The following is a 23,180-nucleotide window of genomic DNA, read 5'->3' as shown; positions in this document are numbered from 1 at the left end:
GTTGGGTGGAAACAACGCAATGAATGGGATAAATGGAGTAAAGAATCCTCACTGATGGACGTGCCATCGTGGCATCCCGCCAACCAGAACTCCGATGCGGCGAGGCGGTTGGCGATGAGCGGCGAGGCGTCGGCGCCCAAACGTGTCATCTATGAGGTTGTAGACACGTCCACGAAGGCCGAAAGGGAAATGGTGGCCACGGACGAGGAGAACGTCGCGCTGGGTGGGGGACGCGGACTATTGGACCCGTCGGATCGTATGTACCTCGTGGATCAGACGCTTCTGGAGCAACATACCAGGAATAGAGAGAAAATGGAGCGCCAGGCCGGTGAGTGCGTTGACAGCGTTGTGCTGAATGTTACTAGTATCAGACTGACCGTTGGCGGTCGCAGCGCTGCAGGCCTTCCGCTCGAACGCCCTCAAGGTGCAGGTACACAAGACGGAGATAATTGTGGCTGCCTCGGGCAGTGGAAAGAAGTCGACGATGCCAACTGAGAAGAAAACAGTGGTGGTGGTTAAGGCCAAGAAAAAACGACAGGCGACGTCAAGTGGAAAGGAGACAAACCAGGCCAAAAAGAGCCGAACCATGTCGGGGACCACTACGCTTGATGGAGAGGAAGGTCAGATGTCTGCAAAATCTGCGAAGGTCAAGACGGAGGAGAAACGTAATAAGAGCGACACTAACGCTACGTCAACGGCGAAACCTCCGGCGAAGAATCCTGCGACGGCATTGCTGCTTCAGGACTATTCCAGCAGTAGCGACGACGAGTAGTGGCAATGGCAACTTGGTAGAGAGGAAGGATTTTGTGCCACAACACCTATACTCATCAAGCCATCTGCAGTACATGTATTAGTGCCGGCACATGTCTTTTCGATAGTGCTGGCACCTTTGAATTAACAGATTATCCGTGAGGTGCTTTGTGTGCTTCACCGTGAGACGCACACACAGCTTTTGCTTTTGCAGCACTCCCAGACCGCGTACTTTAACGTACAGTACATGTACATGTAGACGAGTGCAAAAAATCATTAGCAAACCAGCTTATCAAAGCAATCTACAGCGAAATAGATCTCTACTCCCTCCCACTTCTTGTCTACATGTACCTGGTACCTAGCCTATCAACGTCGACAGTGTGCAGCTTACTCGTCGTCACTGTCAAAGGTAATCTTGGTGGCCTTCTTCGTGGCATCAATGTTCTTGGCGAAAGCGCCGTACAGTTTGTGCTCTTTCTTCTTGACGTGCGTACCGAACTTGGTCAGGTCCTTTGGTACCTCCTGATTACTCTCGCGCAGGAGGTTCACAAGCTCTCCAGCGCGAGGCTTATCGTTAGCGGTGAAGAACGTGTGAGCCGTACCCTTCTTACCACCACGGCCTGTACGACCAATACGGTGCACGTAGTCCTCAATCGTCAACGGGAATGAGTAGTTCATGACGTACTCAACACCAGGGATATCGAGACCACGAGCAGCCACATCTGTCGCAATCAGCAGCGGGACCTCACCAGACTTGAACTGCTCCACAGCCTCCGAGCGCTGTTGCTGGTTACGGTCACCGTGAATGGCGATACAGTTCCAGCCACGCTGGTGCAGCATGCGCTCCACACGGTCAGCCTCCTTCTTGTACAGGACGAACAGTAGAATACGGTTCTTACGACTCGCGTGATACTTCTGCAATAGAGCGTGTGCACGAGAGTCACGAGCACGGTCTTCAACGACCTCGACGATCTGCGTAACGTTGTGACTGGCAGCGAGTTCATCTGAGCCGATAGTCACCTTCACTGGGTCGTTTAAGAACTCGTGTGCAAGTTTCTGGATCGACTGTGGCCATGTGGCGCTGAACATGGCAATCTGACGCTCAGGGTGCGTACTGCCGATAATGGCGCGGATATCCTTCTCGAAACCCTCATCCAGCATACGGTCGGCCTCATCGAGCACCACAAACGTGACCTTAGACAGGTTACACGAGCGTTCTTCCACCAGATCTTTAAGACGACCAGGAGTGGCCACGACCACGTGCACGCCGTCGCGCAGCGCCTTCTTCTGCGTATGTTTTGGGACGCCACCGTAGATGCAGATACTCTTGAGTCCGCACTTCTTGCCAGCCTCCGAGATCACAGCTGAGCTCTGCATCGCCAGCTCACGCGTCGGAGCGACAACGAGCATGCGCGGGCCTGGGTGTTTGTGGGACACCTCCGGTTGGGCAGCAATATGGATGAGACCAGGGATCGAGAAGGCCAGCGTCTTGCCGGATCCCGTCTCGGCAATACCGATGATGTCACGTCCCGAGGCCAGGATGGGCCAGCACTGACTCTGGATGGGCGTGGGCTTGTCAAAGCCCTTGGTTGTCTTCATGAACTTGGACTCGAAAGTGACGTCGTCGAAGCTCAGCACAGGACGGTAGAGGCAGTTGTTGCCACTAAGGATCATCTGGTTGGTCTCATGGAAAGCAGAAACCTCCTCGTTGGTCATCTTAGCAGTGTCCTGGCCTTCAGTGTAGAAGGCCTTCTTGAAGCTGCCGTCCTTGGCTGGCGGCTGTTGGTATGGGCCGCTGGAGAAGTCAGTGCTGGGCGCTACGTCCTCATTATCACCATCATCACTGCTCTTCTGCTTCTTGTTTTTCTTCTTTCCCTTCTTGTCCTTCTTGTGCTTTTTTGAGCTCTCGGCGGGCGTCTCGGCCTCTTCACGAGCGCGTTTGTGCTTCTTCTGCTTCTTATCCTTCTTGAATGGCTCCGCGACGGGATTTCCAGCAGCAGCGGCCTCTGCAGCCTTGCGTGCAGCCTTCTTGTTCTTCTTCTCGGCCTTGCGCTGGGCCTTGGCGTCAATAACGTCCGTCATGATACCTACGATGTCCGTTCGAGTCTGACGCAAGTCACACACCGCATCAAAGCACAGCCAGTGCTTTTGAGCAGATGACTGCATTTCAATGAATGTCTCTTGAAAGTGTACCGAATGTAAAGTCCATCTTTGAAAAAAAGCTCCACACAAATTTCTTCCCGCGCGGCAAAAATTGGACCTGGTCATGGATGCTGACAGTGACGACACCGAGTACGCGCTGCATCCGCCCTCCTCGCACTGGTGCGACACCATCACACGTCAGCTGCAGCGCGAAATTCTGGGCGACATTTCTGACGATAGAGCGCAAAACAAGCCGACAGATGCGTCACCAGAGCATGAGCAAAAGTCAGAGGAGGACGACCCGCCATCAACGCCGTCAAAACGCCGCACGCTGTCGCCTGGCATGGCGTTTCAGATACCCCTGGAAGCAGAGGTATTGGACGCCGCTATATCCAGACGAGATACAGTGAGCCCAGAGGTTCTGAAGGCCGTGATTAAAGGTGCGGGGGGATTGGAAAAGAAAGCGCAGAAGAAGAAGAGCAGTCCAGCCAAGCCTAGGGGCACTTTAGAGACGTCGGAGCAGCTGGAAGAGGTACTGGACTCGCCTGCTAGGTCTACCAGGTCCAAGACCTCGTCGGCAGGTAAACGACCGAGCTCAGCGACCAAGCCAACGTCGCCAGTCAAGACTGTGGAAGGTCGTCGCAAGAGCACGTCGGTGGTCAACACCAGTGACAGCTTTACGGACACGATGTTTGCACCGAATCTGTTGGAGAAAGATGCGGCGAGGAGACCGACGTTAGATCCGACTGCAGCTGCGTCGGTGGTTGCAGCGCTACGGAGAGAAGAGAGAGGTATGAGCATGAGCAGCTCGGCGTTGGAGATGGATGCTGATTCTGGTGATGACCAGTTGAAAACCTCTTCGAAGCAGGTTAAAAGCAGCAAGACGTCCACTCGAGAGAAAGCGAGCAAGCAGTCGCTATCGCCAAGGAAGGAGCCCGTTATCAGTAGGAAAACTGCGCCTCCGTCCAAGGACTCGATGAGTAACAAATTACCAGCGACGGAGTCTAGGAAGTCTTCATCTCCGGTACAGGAGGCTTCTACTCCATCGAAGAGCAGGAAGTCCACATCCCCGCTGCAGGAGGCTACAACGAGGAAAGCGCCGTCTCCAGCAAAGGATAGGAAGTCTTCAACTCCACCGAAGGACAATTCCAAGCGACATGCGACAGTCGATCTGAGTGACGGATTCTCGACGCTGGCAAACAGTCCGCAGCAATCGGATGATCGTCGCGACGACAACGGATTTTTGATTCTGAATAGTGGGTTCGGCTATTTTTCAGCTGGTGGTGAGGACGCAGCAGATAAGCGAGGGGAGGAAGCGTCAAGGAAGCGTGTTAACGTTTCAGAAGAGCATGGAGGAAGTTCTGAAAAGCGTACGCGTACCAGCCGTGACGGTAACGATGCAACTATGGAGTCCATGGACATTGACTCGCCCCTGCATGCAGGAATGGACTCAAGCTTCTCTGCGAATGAGCAGAAAGCAACAGGGAACAACAATGTGACGTCTCCGGATGAGCTTCCACCTTCGCGAATCCCAAAGCTTTCGATGTTCTCCCCTCCTCCTCGACTGAGGACTCCTCTCAAGGGAATCTTGAGTGCACGAAAGGAACGACGAAATGCGGAGACAACACCAACAAAGTCCGTCAATTTTGGTCCGTCCCAAGGTGCCGAGTTCAACCACGGTTCGCCTTCTACGTCCATGACGCCCATGCCGGCCAAGGATGCTTCACGGCTCTTCCCTTTGGAGCGGGTATCGTCAGAAGAAGAACCTGACGACGCGGAGACATCGCTGAACTCTTCCATTCTTGATAAAGCTGACTCACTTGATGAGGAGGAACCTGAACAGGTCACTGTGCCCAAACTTACGCAGCCCAAGAAGTCAGGTTTTAACCTGCTGCAGTCACGGAGAAGCAGCCTAGCGGTTTCGAAATCGACTGACAAAGGCCAACGACGACACAGTATGCGAGGCTTTAGTCCTCTTGATTCTCGAGCTGCTTTTCAACGACGCAGGCGTCAGACCATCAATGTAACACGTCAAGCCTCCAAGACCTCCTCAACTACGTCATTTCCTGCCGAAAACCCAGCTACCAGCTCTCAGTCTCCATCCGCACCAGGGAATAATTCGTTTTTGCGCGCGACTGATATAACGCAGACGACTCGTATACCTTACGCAGACTCATCGGCATCTTCGGACGCTGGAGAGGACATGGAGATTACGGGCGATTATTCTATCACTCTAGGAGATACTGCCGGATTACAGTCCCAGTCGCTCACTGGCTTGCCCCGTGAGGAGGACACTGCGGAGTTCAGTTTGGGCCATCTTCTCGCCGAGTTTTCAGTCCACGAACTGACCAAGTCAGCGCCTGAGTCCGACCTCCATGATCTTCCTGGATCTCTAGGTGATCTGGCGAACGAGGTTGCCAGTCAGAGCAACCATACGCAGCCACCGAATGACCAGAACACCACACTGGACCCGATTGCAGAGGCGAATGAAACGATGACTTCTTTGCGCAACCAGAGTGCGATGAGTCTTGTATCCGATGAAAGCGACGACGAGTATGCTGCCAAACGCGCATCCCTTCAGGTGAATTTGAAGGCGCAATTCGACCGAGTCAGTGAGCCCAGTCAAAGCCCCCGTCGCCCACCGACGCCCGAGCCTCGTTCTGCTCCCCAGATAACGATGGAAGAGCTTCTGTCATCCCTTGATTTGAACGAAGAGAGCACATTTATAGGAGCTGCTGGGAATTTCTTTGGAGAGAAAACAGAGTCTTTGAAGGATGTGGTGGTCGCATGTGCGCACGATACGTGCTCAGCGGTGATGGAACGTCACGCCCAAGATGTGTCGTCGTGGTCTTCGGCTGTGACTGAAGAGTTGTCGTTATTGCTACACGCCAAGGCTCCAGCAGTTTTGAGCCCAGAGAATCTTGATGACGCTGGTCGCGAAGCTATTCAGGAGCTGTTTGATGCAGAGGCTCTGGTCGCTCGAACGGCTTGGTGTCAGCTGCAGACGCAGATGGAAAAGCAGCTCACCGCCAGCTTGTCTGTGGGTGCAGCTGCCCTCGCGTCGGATGTGAAATCCCTGAAGGACAGCGTGGCAGCTGGTGTGCTGAAGCGTCAGAATGAGCTGGCAGCCATCAAAGAAATGATCGCTCGAGAGGAACAAATGGCTCTTCTTCTGGATGCAATCGAGGAGCAACAAGGGGCCCACGATGAGTACGTGAAGGCCGTGAAGGATCTGGAGAAGGAGTGCTCGTCCCTGTCGTTAGAGGAGTCAGTGTTGCAGAGTCGCTTGAAGGTCCTTGAGGGACGAGCGGCGGAACTGGAGCCTGTCACTCCGGAAGCGGTGACGCTCCTTAGACAGGAAGTTTTAGCGGCGGAGGAGATGCTGACGATTCAGGAGAGTCTGAGTCTGTGGAAGATTCGTGAGGCTACCTCGTCGATTCTCCGGTTGAGCGCTCGCTTTGAGGACGTATTGTTCGATGTCGAGGTTTGCGTAGATGTCCATCTGAGGGCCCCTTCGATGGGCGGGGCATCAACTTCGATCAAAGTCAACGAATCTCTTAAGCAGACCTCGTATCTTCCCTGTGAGGGTGATGTGGTGCTCGTACTGCAGCGGCTACTGCTGGATCCGCACTATATTTCTCGAATTGCGGATGAATCCGAGTTGGGAGATGGAATCGGTGGCCGGACATGCTCAAAGTTGCAAGTGCTGGAAAATTTCATCTGTCGCTCGTTCCGGTTATTGAAGGAGCTGCGCGAGTTGTCGACGCACTTTTCCATGCGGTACGACAAAGACCACAGCACGCTCTGGGTTGATTTCCTCAAGTTCCCGTCCGCGGCTGCACGAATTGACGTCGAGGGAGCTCAATTTAGTGTTGGGTTCTCACTCCTTCCTGTTTTCCCCTTCACGGACTACCAAACGGCTGTGCAGGTTTCACGCGGACAGGTTTGTTTGATGCAAGTACTTGCTGTCGTTCGAGTGTTTTTTTCTCTAATCTATGTGCTTTTTCTCCTGCAGGTCTCGACCGATGCCGTAGCGAAGGAGATTGAGCTGGTGTCCAGACTGGAATCAGAATACTTTACACGGGTGTGTCGAAGACTCCATGACAGTTTCGTGCGATAGTCCGTGTCAGGCTTTAAGGATGAGTGTCGGTGTGGACGTGTACGAGTTGGTAGCTCTTGCACTCATGCCAAGTTATCTATTGTAGGGAGCAAGACTGCGACGAAGGATACGATGCAACACGAGCATGTTTTGCGCGGCTTGACTTGTAAAGTATCATCAAAATTGTCGGGTGTGTGGTCATGAAAGTGGGTCTCCAGGTCGACCGCTACTTGTGACGTTTAGTCGTCCCAGTCGTCATCGCTATCGACCTCTGCACCTTGTGGCGCAGTTGGGTTGACTCCCGTATGGTGCGTAGAATGCAGGGTTGGCTGAGCCGAAAGATTCTGAGGGACAACGCACACGTTAGTTTCCAATGCCACAGAACTACAAAGTACGACAAACTATTCGGCGACTTACGCTGAGTCGAGCAAACTGAGCAGCCTTCTGGCGCTCTTTCTCCTCTTCTTCTCTCTTGCGCGCCTGGAAATCCAACGTCTTGGGTCTCACAGGTGTCGTGTCTTTCGGTTTCTCGGACAACGCCACCATACCTGGAAGTTTTACCAGCAACAAAAAGTTACAGTAGCAATCTCAAACCACAGGTCATGCTTTCAACCTTCCACGTACCATCCGGTCGAAGAGACTCGTACACAGGAGCGCCAGTCTCGCCCATGAACCACTGTGCTGCAGTCACTGATGGTTCCGGCTTGGGGACCAACCCATATACGTCGTCTTGAAAGAATTCCTTGAGTTTCTGAGCTCGTGGTAGCGAGAATGACACACGCTGTACAACGTTCAGCGTTGCCACAAGCAGCCGCGCCAATTCAACGTCGCGGATATCGCAAATGGCCTTCGGAAGAAGAGCGACGCCACCGATCGTGTCCGTGCCGGCCAACATGAACGGCAGGTTTGCTTGCACCGTAGCAGCCCCCGGGTCCACTTCGTAGCTCCAAATGTGCCGACTTCCCGTGCCAATGAGGAAGAGCAGGTGTGAGCTGGCATCGTACAGCGGGATCGGAGTCGTGGTGCTAGCCGCACTAGCTGCCGGGTCAACCATCACCGAAGCACCCAGAGGTTCCAACAAGTTGCGCGAGTCCCAGAAACTCACTAGCGTCTCGATGCGTGCGCTCACACCCACAGTCAGCAAACGAGTCGAGTCTGCCCAAGTCACAAACTGCGGCTTGTTGCTCTCGTATCCGCAGCCCATAGCGACCAACGCCTGTTCCGATTGACGAGGATCGAACACACGGACGATCTTGGCGCGACTTGCTGTGGCCAACAGAGCGCCATCAGGACTGAAAGCCATATTCCACGTGATATCGTCCAGCTTTCCGTCCAGACACAACTTTTCCTGGCCGACTTCGATATCCCAGAACCGCAGCGAGAGATCGAGACTTGAAGAGCACAGCACATCGGCCGCTGTCGGGTTAAACTCAAGAGATCGAAGACTTTTGGTGTGTCCTGACAGCGTCTGCGTGAGTTTACCTGCTCTGTCAGATATTGTGTCTGAATCGAGAGACCATATCTGGATAGTAGAATCAGCAGACCCTGTAGCCAGCACGTGATCTTTGAACGGGTTGAACGCGAGTGTCGACACCTCAGCCTTCTGTCCATTAATCACGGGAGCAGCTCCATGTCGTGCCTTCCCGTTCGCATCAAGCTTTTCAACAAGCACAGGTCCACCTGCGCCCGCAATGGGCGCTGCCCAGAACGTTGCGTTGGCAGCGATCACCGGCGAGGCTTGAGTCGAGAACGCCACGCGCTTGTCACCGAAGTGGAACACATCGTTGCGTAGAGCTTCCTTGCCCTGCACGTACTTCAATTTGTGCCCGTATTTGGCGCCCAATCGTTGCGCCTTGTCCGAAAGCTCCACCACATCGGCAATACCCATCGGTTCTACTCCTGCTGACGGCCATTCATCTGACGTAGTTGCTGGTATCGGGGTTAGAACGTCTTCAGTTTTTTCTACTGAGCTTGACGGAGGTGTCGGGGGCGCAGTAGACACCGTTGAGGTGTCAGAGTTCCATTGCGCAGGAGAAGGGGGAGCATTTTGAGCCATGGGTTCTGGCTCATTCCACTTTCTCGTGCTCAACGACCATCCCGTCTTGACATCAGACGCAACTTTGGACGCAGCATTCGACGACGCCGTCGATGACAGCGACTGACCCCAACCAGAAGTTTGCCACCCGTTGGCTGTAGCTCCAGCACTTGCGGGTGGCGCTCCCCAACCGGACGGTGCAGGCATTCGACCAAATACGCTCCCACTCACATCCTCGACAGGCTTGGCAGTAGGTGTCACTGTACGCACCTTCGGCTCCGCATTGTGTCCCTCTTGCCACTCTGTTGATGTCATCGCTGCTTCAGCTGCCAACGTATCCGGATACAAGTCGCTCTGGAACGTGTGTGTGGCCTCCTTGCGAGGCACTCGGTAGCTCACGACTTCGCAGCTCCCACCGACGCTGCTTCCGCTCGCGCTGAGGTTCAGAACACGCGCGACTTCACAGTCATTTGTATCACACGTCGCTTTCGGTAGCAGCGTCGCCGCAAGTGTCATACTGCCGAGTGCACTATGATCCAGTGCGTGCACATAAGGAGCTCGCATCAAGTCCACTTCGAACAGCCGAGCACTGCGATCTCCCTTGCCCAGCACGTACAGCAAGTCCAAATCAGCATCATATAGCGGAAATAACTGGCCCACACCGCCGGCATCCAGACGCTCTCGATGCACACACTTGGACAATTGACGTGGGTCCCACAGCTTCAGCTCTCGCTCCTGCATGCGGTCACTCCCACACGTCATAAAGTGCTGCGTACGTCCACACCAGACCACACTCAAGTGCCGTTTCCCAGTATGTGCAGCTTCAATTACGGGCGCTGAGATCTGCATCGTTCTCGGGTCCAAGAGTCTCAAAGCTTGGTCTTGTGTAGCCATTACCATAGCACTACCGTCCCAGTTCCATGCCGCTGAGCTCAGTGCTGTATCTCCCTCCAGGACTACTTCAAACCTCATCGTCTCGGCCTCTAAGTCGTAAATCCTCAGTGCTCCAGGTCTCGAGAACGTGGCGACTACCGAGTCAGCGGACGGATGTGGCACGATACCCGCCACAGTCGCTTGTGTCTCTTGGAATGACGTCAAGGGCGTCACCAGATCCTCGATCATGGGCTCGGAACTCGGTAGTTTCCAGACTTTCACAGTGGCATTGGCATCTCCAGCGGACAGCAGGAGGTCCTCGTGGAACGGCGAATAGCTCAGCGCTGTGACGCGTCCTGTAGGGTGAGCACGTACCAATGGAGGCGTATTGGGGGGTTCCTTTCCAGTCTTCGCCAGTTGCTTCACTTGGATCGCACCCCCATTGTCCATCTGATGAGCAAAGGCGAAGCTGGAGGACGTGGCGGCTAACACGGTGCCGTCCGGGGACACCTGCAGCTGGTCAAAGCTCGGAAGAGGCTTGCATTCCACATTGCGGAACTTGCTGCATACGTATGGACGATCAACGCACAGTTAGAGAACGTAAGAATGAGGATTCGGCAGCGTTTGTAGCGGAGCCTTGCACGGAACGCGAACCGAGGCGCCATCGTCGAGGAGGGGGTAAGCTTCAAGTGCTCCGCAAGTGATTATGGTCGGGGCGACATACGGTTTACGTACTGAACACCATTTTAACGTTGAGGCGCATACTTACGTAAGAAACACAATATTGCCCACCTGTGGTAAGTTACTGCTGATGCTGCGCCGCGCATGCCGACGTGCGGCGTCTTCGCAGGCGCATGCGCGCTCCTTCTCGCCTCGTACCGTGACGAGAGTGCCTAATTTACGGCTCGAGGACAAGCGGATCAACGTCTTACTGTCCAACAAGACAACGTCGGACAACTTCGTCTTCGCCTGTCGAGCGCTGCGCTGCAAGGATGAGACGACGTTATTAGCAGCCACGGACCCGTCGGCGTGGAATGTGGCGCTGCAGCGTCGACTGGAAAAACGAGACGAACGAGGCGCTGCGGAGCTGCTGGGGCTCGTGGCTAATTTCGCTCGCGAAAACGCCAGTGAGCCGGTGTGGACGGATCTGATGTTTACCGTTTTACGACAACGATCGTCGCGTGGGTTCCGTAGAGAAGAGATCCACCAGCTTTTAGGCCAATTGAAGAAGCGATACGGACCTCAGTTCGTGGCTCGTGTGCTGGTTGAAGTGGTCAATGGATGCGCCAACATTAAAATGACTGTTGCAGGGCAGCAATTGCTGCTGTATCATCAGAAACTATGGCCTGAAATCCGGGAAAAAGAGTTTGGCTTAAGCTCACTGGAGCCACTGATGCCACCGTCCATTGTTGGGCATTTGATGGCCAAAATGACGCAGAAGAAGGAGTACACGCAAGTGCTGGGCCTTGCGACGGAGTATTTCACCCACCCAGAGTTTGATGCAGCCAGAGACTTTCAGCAGCAAGGGTTTCTCGCGCTGTTTCGAGCGAGTGTGAAGGCGAAAATGAGTCCAAGAAAAATTGTACGAACGTTTCTGGATTTTGTGGAGGGAAGTGTGCGCTCAAGTGGCGGTGATCTGGAGAGGATCAAGCATTTACAGCTGGAACAAGGCTTTGGTGCTGTGATCCAGTGCTGTGTGGCGCTCGAGGAGTTTTCGCTGGCGTTGCATTGCTTTTCGACGATGGAGAGCACGCGCGAGAGGATCACTGGTCGTGAGGACATTGGGAGCGCGGCTGGTGAGGCTGGAGAGAAGGTCAGAGTTGTGGATAAGGTGATTCCGGCAGATGAAAACATGTATGTCAACGTAATGAAGGCGTGCACGGCCCTCAAAGACTTCTCCATGCTGAAAGATGCGTTCCGTGGGATGGCAACTCGAGGTGTGGGTCGCAGTGGTGGCTTTGGATCGGCGATTCGTTATTGTCACGAGCACTCGGATGCGACCTTTCTGGAAGAAGTACTGGAGGAGGTATCTGCGACAGAAGAGGAGCTCGCTGGCGCTTGGATGCTGGAGGTGGAGAACTACAACGACGCACTTGGCTGTTTCGCAGCGACGGGGAAGTTCGAACAAGCTAAGGAGCTCTTCTCACAGATGCTCAGTAACCCGTTTATCGTACCCGATCACATTACGATGCTGGAGATGGTGGAGAACCACCGCAATGCGTCGATTGAAGAGGTTTTCCACCTTATGGATGTGTTTCTGGAGTGGAAGTTAGCGCCGAATCTTCAGGTCTTTACGTCGCTATTGTCCATCTGCATGCGCCGGCGTCTCGTAGGTGACGCTGTCGCTCTGATCGAAGCAATGGAGAAGCACGACGTCGTCCTGGACGTCAAGGCGTTTACGACGATTGCATTCATCCACGCGTCTCATGGCGATTTAAAAGCTGTGGTGGGCGTCCTTCGTGACATGGCTACTGCGGGTGTTTCTACAGACAAGACCTTCTTCGACTACGTTATTAACGCGCTTTATGGCTCGTGTGGTATCGACACGTGCTTTGCACTATTTCGTGAGCTAAGCCAGGGAAGACTTGGCCATTCCGGAAGGGCTGTACGTCTCGCTGGTGGGCTTGGGTACCCAGATCGGATTGATCGAACGTACGCTGCACATTGCGTATAACATGGAGTGCGAAGGCTTTCAACTCTCCTCGGATCAATTGCACGAGCTGATGGTGCGATGCCAGTCAGAAACTGAAATCTCAGAGTTTGTGCGTACATTTTCTCTACTACATCAAGGGATACAACCGGAGACGCCACGGTTTGAGGTGGAAATGTACGAAGATTTGATCTCGATTCTGACCAAGTTCAACCGCAAGAACGATGCCGTGAAAGTGCAGAAATGGGCAAGAACCGCAGGACACGACGACCTCGCCATCTAGACATCGAACAGCGATTATTTACCGATAGAAAAATATGGTTTGATTCTTATGTTTAGTACGTGTTTCACGCTCTATTTAGAATCCGATGTGGGTGTAATGACCGAGTTGCTCCAGCACAGACTGGTACAATCTCTTTCATTGGCATCCACCGCCCAGGTGAAGTCCAAGTGGCTGAAGTCACTGATCTCCTCGTCGTGGATAATTGTCGTGTTCGGTAACGCAGCTCGGAGCTGGTTTGTGTCAGTTGCAGTAGCCAATATGTCGTTCTCACCGGTGAAGAATCCTGTTCGAGGGTACGTCATCCTACTTAGAGGAAACGCTGGCGGGTCGAAGCTGCCGTACTTGACTTTGTTCTCGCAAATGTGTTTAGAGCACAGTTTCATCCCAAGGATACGCAGACAGCCGCAGCCGTAGTTGTAGGCTGAAAAGGTGCCTTTGCGAATACTTTGTGCGTAGTGACCCATGTTCTTGACGGACGTTCCTGCCGGCATCTCGGAGAGATACACACTTACTCGAGACATATTCCAGTTCTCGGACACGCCGGATATTAACGCAAGGGCAGTATCACAGAGTTCAGGGTTCACCGTGCAGGCAGAAGCTTCGATGACCTCCTGTAGTACTTTGTTCTGTGACAGGAACTCGACTTGACCGAAGACCTCAAAGATCTTGTCCAGGTACACCTTGGCCAGAAATTTCAGTGCCTCGGCCTTGGTGTTCCCCAACCAGGCTACGGGTACCAGAGCTGCAAAGTACGACACGGATTGAGCAAGCGTCTGGTCTTCAGAGAAGGCGACAAAAGCTTGTGTCGTGCCCTCTGAATGGCCCACAAACGCTATTGTCTTCTGTCCTGAAGTCTCGCGAGCGTAATTGAGCATCGCTGGCAAGTCGAACCGGCCCATATATTCCCAGCTAAAGTCCCAAAACGCGTCATCTTCGGTGGTGTACTTGACGTGACCGGTGGAGTACGTATTGCCTCGGTTGTTTCCAAGCCAGACATCATACCCAGCATCGGCGAGCACGAAGGCTAAGCTCTGGTTACGGAAGTTGCAGACCCAGGAGAAGCTACTGTCGAGCAGTCCATGTTGTATCAAGACGGCAGGTTTGTCCTTCGCAGCTTCTTCACCTGCTTGACTCTCATCATACGATTTGGGAAGGCGGTGCAAGGTGCGAATATAACCGTCAGCTGTAGTGACATTGTGAGTCTCCGCCACGAATCCACGCGCTTCGATGAGCTCCACAGTGGACTTGCCGACATCCGGGCCAAGCTTGACTTCCTCGACTTGGTCGAGAGAGTGAACGATGGGTCTTGTTGCGAGCAAAACCACTCCAATGAGAAAGGAGAGAGGTGAACGCAAGGAGAAACCCGGCGTCATGGTAGATGCAAGCTTATCTTCTTATCGACGACTCGCAGTGCGAATGCTGGAATGGCAAAGTTGTTGAAGTAGCCTCTAAACAGTTTGATTACCTTGACCTAGTCACTCCAAAATATTATAATGAGATTTAGGAGGTCCTGTCTAAGTCGGTATGACTGGCTTAAACTATACAGACACTAATGGCTGGTGTACAGCTATTGGTGGCTTCCTAATACTAATAAAGTACTCACTTCGTATTTTGACGCCTACAAGTAACTTCTTCTTCCTCTCCCTACTTCTTCTCGACCTGTCATACGAGTTATAGGTTATGAGCCCAAGCCAAGCCTCAAGCGACGACTTCCCACGTCTCATCGGCGCCGAGAATTTCGACGTCTGGAAGACCCATGTGTGCGCAGCACTAGATGGCAAGCACCTACTCGGCTACGTGAAGCAGCCCGACTACGACGGTATGTCGGAAGACGAGAGTGAAGACAGTGGCAGCGATATGTCTGATGCCAACGATGAACCGCATGCCAAAACTACCAAGAACGTCGAAATCGACTCCGACGCTGTGAATTACGGCGAGAGCGACGACGAGCTCAAGCTGCCCTCGGACTCGGACGAAGACTCTGGAGCCAGCTCCGATACGTCAATCAAGAGGAAGGACCTCCCGGTAGTTCGACCATTTAGCCATCGCGAGGCTCGCCGTGCACGCAAACGCGCCAAGAAAGAGAAGAGACAGCTTCTTAGCCAGCGCGAACGCCGTCGACAAGAAGCCAAGACCAAAGCCTTCTTGATGAAAACGATGGACAACATGCACGTGCGGCTCGTCAAGAATCTCACGACATCCTACGAGATTTTCAACTACAGCTGCCAGACGTACGAGGGAGCAGCCTTTCATGGAGATCCGTACTTCATTCAACACTACTTGATGGAGATCAAGTATGAGGAAGGCTCCGACTTAACTGAGTTCTTTCTCAAGCTTGAGAACGCGATGAAAGCCGCGTCAGAAGCCACCGAATCGGTGATGACCGAGGGACAGAAGTCTATCTACCTGTTCCACTCGATGCCCAAGTCGTGGAAGGACGATCTCCGCATCTGGAAGGGCCAGCGGAAGTATATCCCGTATGAAGACCTCAAGCAGAGCATTGAAGGCAAGGTTCGCGATCTTCAAGCTCAAGAGCGCTACACCTTGGCCAAGGGCACACCAGAGTCCTATGCAACCAAGGGTGAGAGAGCTCTAGGGGCTACCGGACCTCCTGTGTCACAAGCCCAAGGCCGTGACAGCGCCAATGTCTGTTCCTACTGTGATCGCCCACGCCACAACATTCGCCAATGCCGAGGCCTTCAAAAGGATTTGCGAGATGGACGAGTGAAGGCTGGGACAGTGCTACCTGCTAACTTCGCCTTCAAGGGTAACTCGAAACGCGATCACCCGTACCAGAACTCGAACAAAGGTGGCAATGGGCGACACGGCAAGAATAATAACAACCGCGACTTCAAGGGCAACAACAGTAGTAGCAAGAACAAGCACGGAAATGGCGGCAAACAACGCGGTCAAGATCGCTACAAGGACCGCCCGCTTGAGTCAGACAATGACGATGACGACGACAGTGATTCTGGAAACAACCGCAAGGTAACTCGCCAAGGACGTCGTGACACCGGTCTCATCGCTGTTGCTACCACAGTCAATCTCCCGTTTAGCATCACTGCTCAAGCCAAGATAGAACCCGATCCCACCTGGACAATCGACTCTGGCTGCACTCGACACGTCACCCATGAGTCTCAGTGGTTTACCGACATCACCTCCAGTGGTGGATCCATTACGGTTGGTGGTAAGAACCAAATCCCCATCGAAGGCATTGGACGGGTCGATCTGGAAGTCACTGACTCCAAGGGCACTATGCAGAAGCTTATCCTTCATGGCGTCCTGTATGGTCCCCAGCTCCAATTCAGTTTGCTTTCAATTCCAGCAGCTGTGAAGCACGACTTTCGCTTCAACTTTGACCGCAAACAGTGCTCTATGCAAACTGACCAGCGCTTCAAGATCAAAGCGCTCATGGCTACCAACACGGATCTGTATCAGTTTCAAGCCAAACCAGCGGCACCTCCAGCGGCTCTTATTGCCTCAGGAGTCAGGCCATACATGGACTCGATGGATCTATACCTCTAGGTCCAAAGACAGATTTCTTTTGTGTTGCCTGCACGTTAGCAAAGTCACACCGCTCCCCATTTTACTCTAATAGAGTTGTTAAACGTGCTACATCACCTATGTCAAAAGTCCATTCAGATATCTGTGGTCCACTACCTGTGCCTAGCCTTACTGGTTGTCGCTACTTCTTGATCTTCATCGATGACTTTTCTCGATTCATGTTCACTTATGCAATTAAGAACCGTAGCGAGTTGTATAGCTGTTACGAAGACTTCAGGAAGAAAGCCCTGAATATTTTCAGACAATATATATCTGTCATAGAGTACGCGTTCAGTGTTGAAGACAATGCAAACCAGGGTAACTTTGAGATTCAGCGGCTTCAAGCAGACAACGCTAAAGAGTACGAGAAGCTTGGCCGCATCATATTTAACAAGTATGGAACTCACGCCCAGTTTACCAATGCATACACACCTCAGCAAAACGGAGTTGCAGAACGCCGCATGCGTACCATTATGGAGCGTGTCCGAGCCCTTCTACTTGACGGCAAGCTACCGAAGCAGTTATGGGCCGAGTGTGTCTGTCATGTGACCACTCTCATCAATATGACTCCTAGCTCCAAGACGGATGGACGAACCCCGTATGAGCTTTTGCACAACCGTATTCCATCCATGCAGTACATCAAAGTATTCGGATGCAGCGGATATGTCCACATCACGGAGCAATACCGAGACAAACTCGACGCTAGAGCCCGTTTGTGTATGTATCTTCGTGTGCCTGACCATAAGAAAGGCTACCGTCTGATGGACATCAATACTCATGCAATTATCTACAGTCGTGATGTAGTTTTTAAAGAATTTCCCTCTCTCACAGGCCTGACGTCTACTCCAGAGCCCACACAGTCCACGAATCGGCAGAAATCTACCGCTACACTTGCACCTGTACCTCTGCCACCTGCAACTGCTACTGCAGTAGCACCGGAGCCTGAACATGTGTCAGAACCAGTGATCACACCGTCACCCACATCAGGCCCTGCAATGACAACAGTGCCAGGCACAGTGAACCAACGTGTACTGCCCTCACTGAGGGAGGCTGTTGATCGAACAGCCATACATTATTCTTTTCGAACAGAGACGGACTCTGATCCTCCGCATCATTCGACTCCTAAGCGACCCCGCCTCTCTGCGGAAGCCATTGATAGCTCTGAGGAAGCCAATGACGTAACCCTCAACTCTGAGGAAGACATACACGAACAGGAGCAACGTCAGCATTTACTGTACACATTACTAGCTATTCGGTATGTGTCTGAGCCCACTACGTATCGGGGAGCAATGAAGTCTTCCCACGCTAACCAGTGGCGTAAAGCAGCTAAATCGGAATACAAGTCCCTCATGGACAATCACACTTGGGTGCTGGTATCCCCTCCTAAAGAAAGGAAGATTTTAAGTAGCCGATGGATCTTTGTAGTAAAGTATACCGGCACTGGCAAGATCGACCGCTTAAAAGCGCGTCTTGTGATCAAAGGATTCCTTCCAGGAATATGGCATCGACTACACCGAGATATTCTCTCCTGTCATCAGGATGGAGGTACTTAGACTACTTCTTACTATTGCAGCTCTTCTCGACTTTGAAGTCCATCAAATGGATGTTAAGACAGCATATCTTAATGGCTACTTGGAAGAGGAGATCTACATGGCTCAACCGGAAGGTTTCAAAATCCCGGGCAAGGAGCACCTAGTGTGTAAACTTCTTAAGAGCTTATATGGGCTTAAACAAGCGCCTCGTGTATGGTACCAAACCTTGTCTGCCTTCCTAGAGAATCTCGGGTTCCTGAAACTCATTAAAGATCGATGCGTATTTCGACGCACAGTTGCTGACATCACCTGTTACATTGCAGTGTACGTCGACGACTTACTGGTCATTGCGACTACACCAGCACTCGTCAGTGAGCTGAAATCAGCCTTGAAAAAGCGTTTCTCCATTTCAGATTTAGGGGAGGTGAGATACTTACTCGGCTGGTCAATCCAACGTGACCGTAAAAACCGAACGATGTTTATCCACCAGCACAAGTACGCTACGAAGGTCATTGACCGCTTCAGCGACTACATTCCGTACCCTATTGCAACACCAGCAGAACGGAACGCTAAACTTTCCGTAAGCAGCCAGCCCAGCAGTGAGCAAGAGAAAGATGCGATGAAATCGATTCCGTATCGACAAGCTGTAGGTAGTGTCATGTATTTAATGGTAGGCACTCGACCCGATTTGGCATTCTACATGCGAGAGGTCAGCCAATTTCTAGCGAATCCAGATATGGATCACCGGAAAGCAGTCATTCGTGGTCTAAAGTACCTATCTGGAACGAAAGAATACGGTCTTCTTCTGGGAGGCTCGACCGATATTACATCGGAAAACCTTGCCGATCAACTAATTGCCTACAGTGACTCTGACTACGCCAACTGCCCCGACTCGAGACGCTCCATTGGAGGATACGTGACAATGCTAGCTAGCGGTCCTATCTCATGGCTTTCGCGTAAGCATCATACTGTAGTTCTCTCTACAACAGAGGCAGAATATATCGTTCTGTGTCACTGCATGCAAGAGATGATATTCCTCAAACTTCTTCTCAACGAACTTGGCTTTGCTACAACGCAGGCTAACACAATATACGAGGATAACTAGAGCTGCATCAAAATCTGCTACAACCCCGAACTTCACGGACTATCAAAACATATACACGTACGATACTGTTTCGTGCAAGAAAAAGTAGAGCGGCATGAATTCAACGTCACCTACTGCAATACGAAAGAGATGATAGCTGACATCTTCACTAAAGCTTTAGATAAGCACCAGTTTAGAGAACTAAGGGCCAAGCTCAGGATGAAATGTCTGAAAGCAGGATCCGGCCACTCAGTTTAGAAATACCCTGATAATACAAGCGCATGAAGCGTGTCTATATTCTGCGTTCTTTTTAGAATTTTTTCCCACTGGGGTTTATTCTTTTTTGTTCGCACAAGGTTTTCCCTCGTTGAGGTTTCCCTGGTCAAGTACCGAATTATCTAGACACATGAGTTTATCAATAATAATCCATGCTTAACAACAAATTTGTTAGAGATACGCCAGTACATCTCAGTCGCTTTCACTTTCAGCATTTGTGTCACTGGACACGTAGTCGGTGTCATAATGTGTAGATTTTGTGGTTTCTGTGTGACAAATGACATCATCACTAAATACCCCAGCTTAGTGACTTCTTCGATGGAGTGGTGGCCACGTGTGCTCGAGAAGCCCCTCCCCCCCTCCTCCAGCGTGGCGATGAGAACTGGCGCAAGCTGCAGTGCTGTCTGCGGCGCCCGCTTCTTCTTCTCCCTCATAAGAAGCGCTCTTTGCAGATCGGAAGGGCTCTGTGCCCACCGAAATAGCCTCTACCGATGCGAGGGAGCCTGCTTCGTAGCAGCGGCAAGTAGAGACGACATGTTGGGCTCCATCCTTGAGTTCCTACCAGGCGTGTCACTTAGCGTCCTCCTTCCCTAGCAGAAACTGCAGGGCAAAGTCAGATCGGCTAGCCTAAGCGACTTCCTGGCGGCGTTTCAAGGACTGAGGAAAAGTCCTAAGGAAAGTTTTACCTCTGTTATAACATAGAATTGTCAGTTTGATAAAATATGTTCAGAGGCAGGGAGGCTGTTGAAGTAGCCTCTAAACAGTTTGATTACCTTGACCTAGTCACTCCAAAATATTATAATGAGATTTAGGAGGTCCTGTTTAAGTCGGTATGACTGGCTTAAACTATACAGACACTAATGGCTGGTGTACAGCTATTGGTGGCTTCCTAATACTAATAAAGTACTCACTTCGTCTTTTGACGCCTACAAGTAACGTCTTCTTCCTCTCCCTACTTCTTCTCGACCTGTCATTTACGAGTTATAAAAGTGAACGGTCTCAAAAGCGTCGGCGGTCTTGTCGTTGCATTACCACCGGTGCAGATGTTTGATCGCCGGCCACGATCTGCAAGCGTGATCACCATTCACGAGTGCAAAATCGGTGTTGTTGATGCGTCGTCTGTGTTTCCGCGTTCCGTGTACATGCGGTTGCGCTTGGGGCCATACATGGACTCCACAATGTGAGGAGCGCACTGAAATGGAGAGGGTCATTACACATTTGACAGGAAGCTGCGGATTTCTCGAAGGCTTTTCAAAAGACTCGACTGGCGAAGTCGAAGCTCAAGCAATCGCCGACGTGGGATGACAAGTTGTCATTGACAACACTGCAGCGTGAGTGCACTTGGAGCGCGTAAAACAATGGCGACAGTCCGGCTAGCTGGTACTGCTAGGCGGGGTCAACTTCAGGTTTCGATATGCCGTGATTGAAAAAAATAGCTACTATCAGAATACTTTTAATTATTCTAGTAGATTTTGTAGTTTTCTACGGTGACTCATATTGCGTCTTAAATAGTCCTTATAGTACTTGCTGCAAAAAAGATGATGTTTTAAGCTTCGTAGTAATTTAATAATAGTTTTACTTTCAAGATTCTAAATTTCTTTTTCTCATATTTTGCTTGCAATCTTTTGTATTACTCTTTCACATAAATTTATAAATTAGCGCTTGAAAATTTGCACAATTTTTTTATGACCAATATTAATTTGTAGACACTTTAGTATTTTATTTGCGTTACCCAAAAGATGCACAATTTATTACTAATATTAATTATCTAAACCTTTTGAAATGACTTAGTGATCCCACCCCACACAACATCACTCCACCACCGGAAAAAAAGAATCGTACTCCTTTGTATTTGCACGCATAGTGCGTGACCCAAAGAGATTGTGCGCAATTTCCAACACGATATGTAGCGCGTTTGCGATTGAATTAGCGCGGAGGCACGTGGTTACGCAAGAGCACGAAACACAGAGGAACACCGAGCCAGACTATGTATACGATGGAATACAATGAACAGCACAACGCACGGAAGGCCGCGGACGATAAAGGGGACTGAACAAATGCAGACCACAAAATTTTATGCAAAGCACGAGCCACGGAGGCAAACTCGCAGCCATGAAAAACACGGAAGGACATGAAATGAAGATGGCGGATGAGGGCTTAAATAATGACACCCCACATGCGAAGAAGCAGGCGCCACGGAAGAGCACACACGCTTGAAGCCACTGAAGAGCACGTAGAGGGAAATAAAAGTAATTATTCTCTACCACCGCAGTAGAGCAACGGAGCACGGTCGACGAACCAAGCATGAAGCCGAAGGATACCATAAACGGAAGATCACTGATCTTTGGATCACGATATTCGGGAGAACCGGATCTCACCAAGTCCCACAGCACGATACTACGGTAGCTAGCGATCGCACGGACGACAGACCAACCGCGACACCACAAGATAGCACGATAGCATGGAATGTGTCACTAAACCATGGGAGAACGCAACCGCGGAGCGATAAACGAGAAATCACCGAGCAATACCCATGTAGAACCGGGGCTCCTCAAGCCACGGAGGACGATACTACATTAGAGCACGATTGCACATACGGCAGACCAGCCACGGGACTACGAAGAGCACACTAGCATGAACGGTGGTCCAAACACTAAACCAAGGAAACCGAAGCAACCACAGGGACTATATACGGGAGATTACCGAGCCACAGAGGACAGTAGTACATTATAACTCGATTGCACGGACGGCGGACCAGCCTCGAAATACACAGGGGGCGTTTAAGGTGACCACAATTGCACACCATGGAGTACGATGCCATCATAGAACACGATAAAGCGGGCAACGCAGATGCACTACGTGAGCACAATACCATAGACAGCATAACCACACCGCGCTTGCACAAAAGCGTGATAACGCGGTCGATGGAACCTAACCAAGAGATCACAATACACGAGCGACGGTACAACACGACTGCGTGAACCCACCAAACCACGGAATAGCACCCTTCGACTAATGTACCGGCGATGGGAGGCCAACGACCCGCAAGACTATGTACCACGAAACGAAACCGGTGCAACCCACGAAAGCATTCGAGAACACGGAATAGTTATCAGCCACGAAAGAGGCCGTACTAAAGAGCATGAACCCAAAAGAGAAGGCGCATAACCACTGAGTAACATGGATCACAGGTGAGCAGGGAGCCACGATGCCAGGAAGAATACGGAAGAACGCGGGTCATTAACATCCAACCTGTAGTACGGGGTAACGGAAGCGTACCAAGCCACAATATTACCAGGTCCACATGAGACTACAGAAAGGTAAGCGGTTAAGTAAACGAAGCCACGACGTTTGGAATGAGCGAGTACTACGAAGCACGCGATACCGTGAAGCACTAACATCTGCGGCCTCCTCATCTCCAGCAAACCATCCCACTCCGCCGCGTAGCGGCGGCGGCCGGCTAGTCCTAGACAAGGCTAGCGCGGTGTCTGTTCGTCCGTCACACGTAGCGCTCAGATTTTTTTAGCTTTCTCATTGGCTGCAAGCGAAGCGAAGGCGGCTCCAATTATTTAAAACTGGATTATGTAGCTTACATCAGTAAATTAAGGTGGTTCACATTGTTCACATGGAGATTTGCACAAGGCTATCCATGATCCGAACGCGAAATCGTTTTAATACTACTGGTATTTTCAATTTATAAATGCATGATGGTTTTTAATATTCGAGTGCATAGCTGAGCTACTTATTCTCAAATGTAATACATGTAGCCCATAAAGACGCCTCCAATGCTGCAAGATGCTTAGTAGGAATGCGTGTTTCCGAGGACATATTATTAATATACGTAATACTCTGTACTTCATAGTTTCTGCTAGCTACAATGACTAAAAATAAACTTCAACTCTTTTGTTGTAGA

The 23,180-nt window shown here is 51.4% G+C and overlaps 6 protein-coding genes across 6 annotated transcripts; 3 read left to right on the top strand and 3 right to left on the bottom strand.

Annotated features, from left to right (window-relative positions):
• Positions 1 to 44: 44 nt before the first annotated feature.
• PITG_01428 (uncharacterized protein) lies at positions 45 to 772 on the top strand (the record flags this gene model as incomplete). Its single annotated transcript, XM_002908048.1, has 2 exons — positions 45 to 328; positions 393 to 772. The coding sequence occupies 2 exons, from the start codon at positions 115 to 117 to the stop codon at positions 770 to 772; spliced, it is 594 nt and encodes a 197-aa protein (XP_002908094.1).
• A 365-nt stretch (positions 773 to 1,137) lies between these two features.
• PITG_01427 (DEAD/DEAH box RNA helicase, putative) lies at positions 1,138 to 2,832 on the bottom strand (the record flags this gene model as incomplete). Its single annotated transcript, XM_002908047.1, has 1 exon — positions 1,138 to 2,832. One exon carries the CDS (start codon positions 2,830 to 2,832, stop codon positions 1,138 to 1,140), a length of 1,695 nt encoding a protein of 564 aa, XP_002908093.1.
• Positions 2,833 to 4,297: 1,465 nt separating this feature from the next.
• Positions 4,298 to 7,012, top strand: PITG_01426 (uncharacterized protein; the record flags this gene model as incomplete). The annotated part of the gene is made up of 3 exons (XM_002908046.1): positions 4,298 to 4,922; positions 4,974 to 6,835; positions 6,908 to 7,012. 3 exons carry the CDS (start codon positions 4,298 to 4,300, stop codon positions 7,010 to 7,012), a joined length of 2,592 nt encoding a protein of 863 aa, XP_002908092.1.
• A 218-nt stretch (positions 7,013 to 7,230) lies between these two features.
• On the bottom strand, positions 7,231 to 10,349 carry PITG_01425 (coronin-like protein; the record flags this gene model as incomplete). Its single annotated transcript, XM_002908045.1, has 3 exons — positions 7,231 to 7,335; positions 7,409 to 7,539; positions 7,616 to 10,349. The coding sequence occupies 3 exons, from the start codon at positions 10,347 to 10,349 to the stop codon at positions 7,231 to 7,233; spliced, it is 2,970 nt and encodes a 989-aa protein (XP_002908091.1).
• A 361-nt stretch (positions 10,350 to 10,710) lies between these two features.
• On the top strand, positions 10,711 to 12,832 carry PITG_01424 (uncharacterized protein; the record flags this gene model as incomplete). The annotated part of the gene is made up of 3 exons (XM_002908044.1): positions 10,711 to 11,668; positions 11,720 to 12,433; positions 12,474 to 12,832. The coding sequence occupies 3 exons, from the start codon at positions 10,711 to 10,713 to the stop codon at positions 12,830 to 12,832; spliced, it is 2,031 nt and encodes a 676-aa protein (XP_002908090.1).
• A 75-nt stretch (positions 12,833 to 12,907) lies between these two features.
• Positions 12,908 to 14,205, bottom strand: PITG_01423 (triacylglycerol lipase, putative; the record flags this gene model as incomplete). The annotated part of the gene is made up of 2 exons (XM_002908043.1): positions 12,908 to 12,940; positions 12,982 to 14,205. 2 exons carry the CDS (start codon positions 14,203 to 14,205, stop codon positions 12,908 to 12,910), a joined length of 1,257 nt encoding a protein of 418 aa, XP_002908089.1.
• Between the last annotated feature and the right edge of the window lie 8,975 nt (positions 14,206 to 23,180).

Source organism: Phytophthora infestans, genomic scaffold (genome assembly GCF_000142945.1).
Source record: "Phytophthora infestans T30-4 supercont1.2 genomic scaffold, whole genome shotgun sequence".
Taxonomy (NCBI): domain Eukaryota; phylum Oomycota; class Peronosporomycetes; order Peronosporales; family Peronosporaceae; genus Phytophthora; species Phytophthora infestans.
The sequence above is the reverse complement of the archived record's forward strand: the minus strand, read 5'-3'. Positions and strand labels throughout refer to the sequence as shown.